Genomic DNA, 13,069 nt, shown 5'->3' with positions numbered 1-13,069 from the left:
AATATTTAAATAGTGTTTGCAATGCGGGAGGGCGGCGGTTTAGGGGTTAATAACTTTAGTATAGTGGCGGCGATGTGGGCGGATGGCAGATTAGGGGTTAATAATATTTAAATAGTGTATGCTATACGGTAGGGCGGGAGTTTAGGGGTTAATAATATTTAAATAGTGTTTGCGATGCGGGAGTGCGGCGGTTTAGGGGTTAATATCTTGTCTGAAGTGGCAGATTAAGGGTTAATAAGTTTAAAATAGTATTTTTCAATGCGGGAAAGCCTCGGTTGAAGGGTTAATAGGTAGTTTATGGGTGTTAGTGTACTTTGTAACACTTTAGTTATGAGTTTTATGTAACAGTTTTGTAGCGTAAAACTCATAACTACTACTCTCAGATTGCAAAATGGATCTTGTCGGTATAGGCTGGATTACAAGCTTTTTAGCCTCACCGCAAAACTCGTAATGGCAGCGCTATGGAAGTCCCATGAAAAAACATAATTTTTACGTGTGCGGGACTGACGTTGTGTTACAGTCTAAAAGGCTTGCGGTACAGCTATACCGGCAAGACTTGTAATGGCTGCGGTGCTGTTTTAACGCTGAAATGAAAAACACAAACGCAAAACTCGTAATCTAGGTGTTACAAAATAAACAATTCTTAAAAGAATACTCAAAAACAGGAACATATATTATAATTAATAATGCTTATGAAGGTTGCATAATACCTGCATTAAATAATCTGTTATGGTGTTCTGATTACTTCATATCCTTGACCTCTTCATGTTTTTTAACCTTTTGACCGCAAAAGTCACCTAATTCATAGTATACTCTGTGTAAACTCTTGGTTCTAGGCAAGGCCAGCTTTGTTGGCCAACACAATTCGTATCCTTGATGATGATTTTCCTACTTACAACTAACCTTTTGTGCCACTGTCTAATCTATTTTCTCCACGCACCAGTTACCTTTCTTCTGTACCAGTTTGTGTACCTGTGTCTTATTGTCCCCTTGGTGCTGTGGAATATAACAGGTTGTTACAAGTATTTAGCTTACTTGAATAGGATTTCCAGTGATAGGATTTTTTACTTCTTTTGCCATAAGTATCATTCCTAATGCAAAATTTGCAACTCGTTCTGCATGAGTAGATACAGGAACAGGAACACCTCCAACAACCATGTAAGCATCTCCAATTGTCTCGACCTTCAGAATATTAACAAAATGATGTGTCAGTTTGGTACAAGATGGAAAATATAAATACATTTTCACAGAGAAAATGAGATATCACATCTAATTCATGCTTGGCTCATCACTTTTGAGTACCTAGTGTATTACAGATTTAAGAATTCTAATGGTGCAGATAATTCTAGCATGTAGTTGGAGCAGACTATATTTACTAAGAAATGGAAATTATACTGGATCAATTAGTACCATGAAACTGAAGCACAGCATTAAAGGTGATGTAATATCAGGTGCAGTTTGAATATATGAATATAAACAGATCTTGACATGATAATACTATGTAATGCCACATATGCCACTCAATAGCCAAATGGATTTATGTATTCATTATTTGATTAATTGGCTTGTACAATAAACCTTTTCTCCCTTTATGGTTACTACTATAAATAACATCATAATTACAAACAAGCATAAACTAAAAGATATAAGCATTCAAAACAATATGAACAACAATTATACAAGTAATAGACAAGCCAGGATATTATCTTCTATAATTGAACTGAATTATTTTTGAGGGTAATCAGGAAGAAAAGAGGTTTTCAAAACAGTTGGATGTATTTAAAAATAAGGTTTAAGGGACCCTAAAACTGTCCAATGAAAGCAAAAACTTTTAATAGACAAATGGTTTATCAGGCCAATAAGATAAGTATGGAAAAACAGTCACTTGTAATGGATTCTAGGCAAGAATGTTACAGGAGTAGGGTAATGCTCTATGTGCAACTTTTCTGTAGTTTTTTTTTTGTTGTTGTTATTTTAAAAACATACTTATTTTCTCACACATCCCAACAAATGTTTTATTCTACTGTTCTTAAAGTTGTACTAGATGAATAAAGAATTATAAAAAATTATAAAGGAGGAGGGATGATTACAGCAGGATAGTGATAATCAAACAGTAAAAAAACAAAATTTATGCTTACCTGATAAATTTCTTTCTTTTGCGATGTACCGAGTCCACGGATTCATCCTAACTTATGGGATATTGTCCTTCCTGACAGGAATTAGCAAAGAGAGCACCACAGCAGAGCTGTCTATATAGCTCCCCCCTTAACTCCACCCCCCAGTCATTCAACTGAAGGCCAAGGAAGAAAAGGAGAAACTATAAGGTGCAGAGGTGACTGAAGTTTACATAAAAAATACTATCTGTCTTGAATAGACAGGGCGGGCCGTGGACTCGGTACATCGCAAAAGAAAGAAATTTATCAGGTAAGCATAAATTTTGTTTTCTTTTGCAAGATGTACCGAGTCCACGGATTCATCCTAACTTGTGGGATACCAATACCAAAGCTTTAGGACACGGATGAAGGGAGGGACAAGACAGGAACCTAAACGGAAGGCACCACTGCCTGCAAAACCTTTCTCCCAAAAATAGCCTCCGAAGAAGCAAAAGTATCAAATTTGTAAAATTTGGAAAAGGTATGAAGCGAAGACCAAGTCGCAGCCTTACAAATCTGTTCAACAGAAGCATCATTTTTAAAAGCCCATGTGGAAGCCACCACTCTAGTGGAGTGAGCTGTAATTCTTTCAGGAGGCTGCTGTCCAGCAGTCTCATAAGCCAAACGGATGATGCTTTTCAGCCAAAAGGAAAGAGAGGTAGCCGTAGCCTTTTGACCTCTACGCTTTCTAGCATAGACAACAAACAAAGAAGAAGATTGGCGAAAATCTTTGGTTGCCTGCAAATAAAACTTCAAGGCACAAACCATGTCCAAGTTGTGCAACAGACGTTCCTTCTTGGAAGAAGGATTAGGACACAGAGAAGGAACAACAATTTCCTGATTGATATTCCTGTTAGAAACAACCTTAGGGAGGAACCCAGGTTTCGTACGCAAAACCACCTTATCAGCATGGAAAACAAGATAAGGCGAGTCGCATTGTAAAGCAGATAGCTCAGAAACTCTTCGAGCTGAAGAGATAGCAACTAGAAACAGAACTTTCCAAGAAAGAAGCTTAATATCTACGGAATGCATGGGTTCAAACGGAACCCCCTGAAGAACATTAAGAACTATATTTAAACTCCATGGCGGAGCAACAGGTTTAAACACAGGCATGATTCTAGCTAAAGCCTGACAGAACGACTGAACGTCTGGAACATCTGCCAGATGCTTGTGCAGTAGAATTGATAAAGCAGATATCTGTCCCTTTAAGGAACTAGCTGATAGCCCCTTCTCCAATCCTTCTTGGAGAAAGGACAAAATCCTAGGAATCCTGATCTTACTCCATGAGTAGCCCTTGGATTCGCACCAAAAAAGATATTTACGCCATATCTTATGATAGATTTTCCTGGTGACAGGCTTTCGAGCCTGAATCAAGGTATCTATGACTGACTCAGAGAAACCCCGCTTTGATAAAATCAAGCATTCAATCTCCAAGCAGTCAGTTGCAGAGAAATTAGATTTGGATGCTTGAACGGAACTTGAATCAGAAGGTCCCGTCGCAGTGGCAGAGTTCATGGTGGTAGAGATGACATGTCCACTAGGTCTGCATACCAAGTCCTGCGTGGCCACGCAGGTGCTATCAAAATCACAGAAGCTCTCTCCTGTTTGATTCTTCTAATCAAACGGGGAAGGAGAGGAAACAGTGGAAACACATAAGCCAGGTTGAACGACGACCAGGGTACTGCTAGAGCATCTATCAGTACTGCCTGAGGATCCCTGGACCTGGATCCATAACAAGGAAGTTTGGCGTTCTGACGAGATGCCATCAGATCCAATTCTGGTTTGCCCCATAGCTGAACCAGTTGAGCAAACACCTCCGGATGGAGCTTCCACTCCCCCGGATGAAAAGTCTGACGACTTAGAAAATCTGCCTCCCAGTTCTCTACCCCTGGGATATAGATCGCTGATAGATGGCAAGAATGAGTCTCTGCCCATTGGATTATCCTGGAAACTTCTATCATCGCCAAGGAACTCCTTGTTCCCCCCTGATGATTGATATAAGCTACAGTTGTGATGTTGTCCGACTGAAACCTGATGAATCCGGCCGAAGCCAGCTGAGGCCACACCTGAAGAGCATTGAATATCGTTCTTAATTCCAGAATATTTATCGGTAGGAGGGCCTCCTCCTGAGTTCACAAACCCTGTGCTTTCAGTGAATTCCAGACTGCACCCCAGCCCAGTAGACTGGCGTCCGTCATCACTATAACCCACACTGGCCTGTGGAAACACATTCCCCTGGAAAGAAGAGAGTCTCTGGTCTCTTGATCCAGATTTATCTGAGGAGATAAATCTGCATAATCCCCATTCCACTGTTTGAGCATGCATAGTTGCAGTGGTCTGAGATGCAAGCGAGTGAACGGAACTATGTCCATTGCCGCTACCATAAGTCCGATTACCTCCATACACTGAGCCACTGACGGCCAAGGAATGGAATGAAGAGCTCGGCAGGTGGTTAAAATCTTTGATTTCCTGACCTCCGTCAGAAAAATTTTCATGTCCACCGAATCTATCAGAGTTCCCAGGAATGGAACTCTTGTGAGAGGAATAAGAGAACTCTTTTTCACATTCACCTTCCACCCATGAGATCTTAGAAAGACCAACACTAAGTCCATGTGAGACTTGGCTAGTTGTAAAGTCGACGCTTGAATTAGCATGTCGTCTAGATAAGGTGCCACTGCAATGCCCCGCAGCCTTAGGACCGCCAGCAGGGACCCTAGCACTTTTGTGAAGATTCTTGGCGCAGTGGCCAACCCGAAGGGAAGAGCCACAAACTGGTAATGCCTGTCCAGAAAGGCAAACCTGAGGAACTGGTGATGATCTTTGTGGATAGGAATGTGTAGATACGCATCCTTTAAATCCACGGTGGTCATATATTGACCCTCCTGGATCATTGGTAAAATAGTCCGAATGGTCTCAATCTTGAAAGATATAACTCTTAGGAATTGGTTTAGGATCTTGAGATCTAGAATTGGTCTGAAGGTTCCCTCTTTTTTGGGAACCACAAACAGATTGGAGTAGAAACATTCTCCCTGTTCTGCTTTCGGAACTGGGCAGATCACTCCCATGGTAAAAAGGTCTTCTACACAGCAAAAGAACGCCTCTCTTTTTGTCTGATTTACAGACAATTGAGAAAGATGGAATCTCCCCCTTGGAGGAGAATCTTTGAAATCTAAAAGGTACCCCTGGGTTACAATTTCTACGGCTCAGGAGTCCTGAACGTCTCTTGCCCAGGCCTGAGCAAAGAGAGAGAGTCTGCCCCCTACTAGATCCGGTCCTGGATTGGGGGCTACCCCTTCATGCTGTCTTAGTGGCAGCAGCAGGCTTTTTGGCCTGTTTACCCTTGTTCCAAGCCTGGTTAGGTCTCCACGTTGGCTTGGATTGAGCAAAGTTCCCCTCTTACTTTGCCGCAGGGGAAGAGGAAGCGGGACCACCCTTGAAGTTTCGAAAGGAACGAAAATTATTTTGTTTGGTCCTTGTCTTATTTGACTTATCTTGGGGAAGGGCATGACCCTTCCCTCCAGTGATGTCTGAAATTATCTCTTTCAGTGCAGGCCCGAATAGGGTCTTACCCTTGAAAGGGATGGTCAAAAGCTTGGATTTAGATGACACATCAGCCGACCAGGACTTAAGCCATAATGCTCTATGCGCTAAAATGGCAAAACCTGAATTCTTTGCCGCTACCTTAGCAAGATGAAAAGCGGCGTCTGTAATTAAAGAATTAGCTAGTTTAAGAGCCTTAATTCTGTCCAGATTATCATCTAGTGGGGTCTACACCTGAAGATCCTCTTCTAGAGCCTCAAACCAAAAGGCAGCTGCAGTTGTTACAGGAACAATGCACACAATAGGTTGAAGAAGAAAACCTTGATGAACAAAAATTTTCTTTAGGAGACCCTCTAATTTTTTATCCATAGGATCAATGAAAGCACAACTGTCTTCAATAGGTATAGTTGTGCGCTTAGCCAGAGTAGAAATAGCTCCCTCCACCTTAGGGACCGTCTGCCATGAGTCCCTCATGGTGTTAGATATGGGAAACATTTTCTTAAAAACAGGAGAGGGAGCGAACGGAATACCTGGTCTATCCCACTCCTTAGTAACAATGTCCGAAATCCTCTTAGGGACCGGAAAAACATCAGTGTAGGCAGGAACCTCTAAATATTTGTCCATTTTACACAATTTTTCTGGAACTACAATAGGGTCACAATCATCGAGAGTCGCTAAAACCTCCCTGAGCAATAAACGGAGGTGTTCTAGCTTAAATTTAAATGCCGTCATATCTGAATCTGTCTGAGGGAGTAACCTTCTTGAATCAGAAATCTCTCCCTCAGATAGCAAATCCCTCATCCCTACCTCAGAACATTGTGAGGGAGTATCGGATACGGCAACTAAAGCATCAGAAGGCTCAGCATGTGTTCTTAACCCAGAGCTACTGCGCTTCCCTTGTAACCCTGGCATTTTAGATAAAACCTCTGTAAGGGTAGTATTCATAACTGAGGCCATATCTTGCAATGTGAAAGAATTAAACGCACTAGAAGTACTTGGCGTCGCTTGTGCGGGCGTTACTGGTTGTGACACTTGGGGAGAACTAGATGGCAAAACCTGATTTCCTTCTGTCTGAGAATCATCCATTGCCAAACTCAAAATATGCTGTCTGCAAGTTATAGACATATCAGTACAAGTGGGACACATTCTAAGAGGGGGTTACACAATGGCTTCTAAACAAATTGAGCAATGAGTTTCCTCAATGTCAGACATGTTGAACAGGCTAGTAATTAGACAAGCAAGCTTGGAAAACACTTTATTTAATGAAAAAAACACAATTTTCAAAAACGGTACTGTGCCTTTAAGAGAAAAAAAGGCATACACAAACTGCAAAACAGGTTAAAATAGCTTCAATTTTTCTGAAATTTTAACAGTGCACCTATTAAGCTTTAGGAGGATTGCACCCCAAGTAAATAAGCAATACACCCCCAATTAACAAAACAGGATTAAAAAATGTCTAAAACCGGTTTAAACCCCTATTAGCACCTTGCGACAGCTCTGCTGTGGCCCTACCTGCCCTTAGGGAACGATAAAATGATGTTAAAGCTTCGATTAGGCCCTCAGGATGAATATCAGGACCTCAGGAGAAGTTGCTTTCTGCTTGCCAGTACAACTAAATGCGCAACAGAGGCGCGAAAATAGGCCCCGCCCACCATACTCGATGTGGCTGGGGCCTACCCAAATCCAAAAAACCTTGCCTGAAAACCATGTGGGTTATAATAACCCCAATATAAGCCAAATGAACCCTCATGCAAATGTCCCTCAATAAAGAACATTACTCCCAGAACACCCAAACGTTTGTCTTCCAATCTCTCATACAAACTGAGTGCCCAAAAAAAAAAAAAAAAAGCCCTTTATGCAAGCTAGTAAAACCTCTTAACCCTAGGATTACTGCTTACCCTTCCCCTAAAGGGGATACTGTCAGCTTTTCTGAGTTAACATGCAGAAAAATGACTGGAACATACCTCATTGCTGTATAGCAAGAACCGTTCCTCACACTGAAGTTTTCCTGTACTCCTCAGCTTCTGTGGGAACAGCAGTGGACCTTAGTTACAAATGCTAAGATCATCATCCTCCAGGCAGAAATCTTCATCTATGTCCTGCCTGAGAGTAAATAGTACAACACCGGTACCATTTAAAAATAACAAACTCTTGATTGAAGATAAAATAAAAACTAACAGTTTAACACCTCTTCTCTTTACCCTTCCTGCTTAGAGCCAGCAAAGAGAATGACTGGGGGGTGGAGTTAAGGGGGGAGCTATATAGACAGCTCTGTTGTGGTGCTTTCTTTGCTACTTCCTGTCAGGAAGGACAATATCCCACAAGTTAGGATGAATCCGTGGACTTGGTACATCTTGCAAAAGATAGGGTAAGAATTGCTTGAATTAGCATGTCGTCTAGATAAGGTGCCACTGCAATGCTCTATGCGCTAAAATGGCAAAACCTGAATTCTTTGCCGCTACCTTAGCAAGATGAAAAGCGGCGTCTGTAATTAAAGAATTAGCTAGTTTAAGAGCCTTAATTCTGTCCAGATTATCATCTAGTGGGGTCTACACCTGAAGATCCTCTTCTAGAGCCTCAAACCAAAAGGCAGCTGCAGTTGTTACAGGAACAATGCACACAATAGGTTGAAGAAGAAAACCTTGATGAACAAAAATTTTCTTTAGGAGACCCTCTAATTTTTTATCCATAGGATCAATGAAAGCACAACTGTCTTCAATAGGTATAGTTGTGCGCTTAGCCAGAGTAGAAATAGCTCCCTCCACCTTAGGGACCGTCTGCCATGAGTCCCTCATGGTGTTAGATATGGGAAACATTTTCTTAAAAACAGGAGAGGGAGCGAACGGAATACCTGGTCTATCCCACTCCTTAGTAACAATGTCCGAAATCCTCTTAGGGACCGGAAAAACATCAGTGTAGGCAGGAACCTCTAAATATTTGTCCATTTTACACAATTTTTCTGGAACTACAATAGGGTCACAATCATCGAGAGTCGCTAAAACCTCCCTGAGCAATAAACGGAGGTGTTCTAGCTTAAATTTAAATGCCGTCATATCTGAATCTGTCTGAGGGAGTAACCTTCTTGAATCAGAAATCTCTCCCTCAGATAGCAAATCCCTCATCCCTACCTCAGAACATTGTGAGGGAGTATCGGATACGGCAACTAAAGCATCAGAAGGCTCAGCATGTGTTCTTAACCCAGAGCTACTGCGCTTCCCTTGTAACCCTGGCATTTTAGATAAAACCTCTGTAAGGGTAGTATTCATAACTGAGGCCATATCTTGCAATGTGAAAGAATTAAACGCACTAGAAGTACTTGGCGTCGCTTGTGCGGGCGTTACTGGTTGTGACACTTGGGGAGAACTAGATGGCAAAACCTGATTTCCTTCTGTCTGAGAATCATCCATTGCCAAACTCAAAATATGCTGTCTGCAAGTTATAGACATATCAGTACAAGTGGGACACATTCTAAGAGGGGGTTACACAATGGCTTCTAAACAAATTGAGCAATGAGTTTCCTCAATGTCAGACATGTTGAACAGGCTAGTAATTAGACAAGCAAGCTTGGAAAACACTTTATTTAATGAAAAAAACACAATTTTCAAAAACGGTACTGTGCCTTTAAGAGAAAAAAAGGCATACACAAACTGCAAAACAGGTTAAAATAGCTTCAATTTTTCTGAAATTTTAACAGTGCACCTATTAAGCTTTAGGAGGATTGCACCCCAAGTAAATAAGCAATACACCCCCAATTAACAAAACAGGATTAAAAAATGTCTAAAACCGGTTTAAACCCCTATTAGCACCTTGCGACAGCTCTGCTGTGGCCCTACCTGCCCTTAGGGAACGATAAAATGATGTTAAAGCTTCGATTAGGCCCTCAGGATGAATATCAGGACCTCAGGAGAAGTTGCTTGCTGCTTGCCAGTACAACTAAATGCGCAACAGAGGTGCGAAAATAGGCCCCGCCCACCATACTCGATGTGGCTGGGGCCTACCCAAATCCAAAAAACCTTGCCTGAAAACCATGTGGGTTATAATAACCCCAATATAAGCCAAATGAACCCTCATGCAAATGTCCCTCAATAAAGAACATTACTCCCAGAACACCCAAACGTTTGTCTTCCAATCTCTCATACAAACTGAGTGCCCAAAAAAAAAAAAAAAGCCCTTTATGCAAGCTAGTAAAACCTCTTAACCCTAGGATTACTGCTTACCCTTCCCCTAAAGGGGATACTGTCAGCTTTTCTGAGTTAACATGCAGAAAAATGACTGGAACATACCTCATTGCTGTATAGCAAGAACCGTTCCTCACACTGAAGTTTTCCTGTACTCCTCAGCTTCTGTGGGAACAGCAGTGGACCTTAGTTACAAATGCTAAGATCATCATCCTCCAGGCAGAAATCTTCATCTATGTCCTGCCTGAGAGTAAATAGTACAACACCGGTACCATTTAAAAATAACAAACTCTTGATTGAAGATAAAATAAAAACTAACAGTTTAACACCTCTTCTCTTTACCCTTCCTGCTTAGAGCCAGCAAAGAGAATGACTGGGGGGTGGAGTTAAGGGGGGAGCTATATAGACAGCTCTGTTGTGGTGCTTTCTTTGCTACTTCCTGTCAGGAAGGACAATATCCCACAAGTTAGGATGAATCCGTGGACTTGGTACATCTTGCAAAAGATAGGGTAAGAATAATGACAGTGCTCTATTTTATCATTCTGGGTTATCTGTTTACCTGACTTCTATTTGCTTTTACATCTATCTATCTATCTATCTATCTATCTATCTATCTATATGTCTGTCTGTCTGTCTGTCTATTTATCTGTAGCTTTTTGTATTAATGATGTCTACAATTTGGCCTCTTCTTTACTTTACATTTCAGCATCTTTAGGTAGAAAAACAAATAGGATTAAAAAAGGAGCAAGGTAAAAAAAGAGAGGGGCATGTGGCAATTAACCAAAAGATACTTCTTGGCTTGAGTGTTTATATATTGAGTGTGCAATTGCCTTTATATGTATAATATATGTACTTATCTGTTTACATGTATGCATGCATGTGTATTGTATGATATGATTATGTGTTCACATATTTATGTGTATGGTTTTTGTGCATTTATGTGCATTATATTTTTTTTTTAAAAACTATTTTTTGTTTAAACGTATATATATATATATATATATATGTTGTGTATTTTTATATGTAGGTCTGTGTATGTGTGTTATGTCCTGACGCCGGGGAAAGTGCACATTAGGCCTCACTATAGTACTTAAAAAGAGAAACTCACACACGAGAATGCAGCAGAATAATAACAGTGTTTATCATGAACTTATTGCAATAACATAAATCAGTAATCAGCTGATACAGCAAGGCAGTGATTAAACTATAAACGCATTACTTATCTTTGAGTTTCGAATAAGGCATTAATATCAGAATACAATGGTACAAATGCAGATGAGTGCAGCTACAGTCAGCTTCATCATTCAGTGGGACACACGCAGCAAATTTTACAAGTGCTGTCTGAGACTTCTCTTTAAGATGTAGCCCAAAAGTCTCCTGCTCCCCTTTCAGCAATTCTAGGGCGCGATCCGATATCGATCGCAGTTTGCGGCGCAAGCGAGGGAACCGGCGTCGCCCGCAGTTTCAGCTCGCAACTCGAGCCATCCCATATAGGTCGCCGTCAGATGCTAACGTGCCGTAAGTCTCACAAACCAGCGATGTCCAGAAATCTGCGTAAGTACAAATTTCTGGCGTCGCCAGTGACTTGCGCCACGTTAGAAACTGCCGGCGCCTATAAAACCTGACTAAAGTCTAAAACACCAGCACTGTCTAACACGCCTCCCTAACATAGCCCGCACTGTCTAACACGCCTCCCTAACATAGCCCGCACTGTCTAACCCTCTATCCGCTATCCCCCCTCACTATCCTAACAATAAAAAAGCTATTAACCCCTAAACCGCCGCTCCTTTACCCCGCCGCCAGCTATATTATATCTATAACCCCCTAAAGTGAGCCCCTAACACCGCCGCCATCTATATTAAAATTATTAACCCCTAATGTAAGCCCCTTACACCACCGCCATCTCTATTAAAATGATTAACCCCTAATTTAATCTACCTACCCCGCCGCCAGCTATATTATCTATATTAACCCTAAGTATATTATAGTTAATATAGTTATTACATTATATATATTAACTATATTAACCCTAATTATATTAGGGTTAATATAGTTACTATAGTATTTATATTAACTACATTAACTCTATCTAACCCTAACTAAATTTATATTAAATTAATCTAATTAATTTATAAACTAAAATATTCCTATTTAAATCTAAATACTTACCTATAAAATAAACCCTAAGATAGCTACAATATAATTAATAATTACATTGTAGCTATGTTAGGGTTAATATTTATTTTACAGGTAAATTGTTAATTATTTTAACTAGGTATAATAGATATTAAATAGTTATTAACTATTTAATATCTACCTAGTTAAAATAATTACCCAATTACCTGTAAAATAAATCCTAACCTAAGTTATAAATACACCTTAGGTTCCGATCAGCCAATAGAATGCGAGCTCAATCTGATTGGCTGATTGGATCAGCCAATCGGATTGAACTTGAATCTGATTGGCTGATTCAATCAGCCAATCAGATTTTTTTAACTTAATTCCGATTGGCTGATAGAATCCTATCAGCCAATCGGAATTCGGCGGACGCCATCTTGGATGACGTCATTTAAAGGTACCTCATTCCAAGTTTAGCAGTCGGCCGGGATGGATGCTCCGCGGCGGCGGAGCGAAGAAAGAAGATTGAAGATGCCGCCGGAAGAATGAAGACTTTGCTGCCGCTTGGAGGAAGACGTCTCCGGAGGAAGAATTCTTCTTTGCCGCTTGGAGGATGACATCGCCGGAGGAAGAATTCTTCTTTGCCGCTTGGAGGACGACATCGCCCGGATCGGATCAGGAGTTCGGCCCGGTGTGGTGAAGACAAGGTAGGGAGATCTTCAGGGGGGTAGTGTTAGGCTTTTTTAAGGGGGGTTTGGGTGGGTTTAGAATAGGGGTATGTGGGTGGTGGGTTGTAATGGGGGGGGGGGATTGTATTTGTTGAATGCAAAAGAGCTGAATTCTTTGGGGCATGCCCCACAAAAGGCCCTTTTAAGGGCTGGTAAGGTAAAGAGCTTTGAAATATGTTTAATTTAGAATAGGGCAGGGAATTTTTTTTATTTTGGGGGTTTATTATTTTATTAGGGGGCTTAGAATAGGTGTAATTAGCTTAAAAATCTTGTAATCTTTTTTTTATTTTTTGTAATTTAGTGTTTTGTTTTTTTTGTAATTTAGTTTAGTTAATTTAATTGTATTTTTAGA

At 40.7% G+C, this 13,069-nt stretch overlaps 1 protein-coding gene across 1 annotated transcript in view; it reads right to left on the bottom strand.

The window, feature by feature from the left end:
- LOC128657351 (guanylate cyclase soluble subunit beta-2-like) overlaps window positions 1–13,069 on the bottom strand; it is a 197,775-nt gene that overhangs the window by 28,922 nt on the left and 155,784 nt on the right. The window contains exon 13 of the mRNA XM_053711665.1: window positions 1,036–1,182. Within this exon, the coding sequence (XP_053567640.1) occupies window positions 1,036–1,182 (147 nt within the window). The remainder of the gene's footprint in view (window positions 1–1,035; window positions 1,183–13,069) is intronic.

This window comes from Bombina bombina, chromosome 4, assembly GCF_027579735.1.
Source record: "Bombina bombina isolate aBomBom1 chromosome 4, aBomBom1.pri, whole genome shotgun sequence".
Taxonomy (NCBI): domain Eukaryota; kingdom Metazoa; phylum Chordata; class Amphibia; order Anura; family Bombinatoridae; genus Bombina; species Bombina bombina.
Note: the sequence above shows the minus strand (reverse complement) of the source record. Positions and strands in the feature narration are given on the sequence as shown.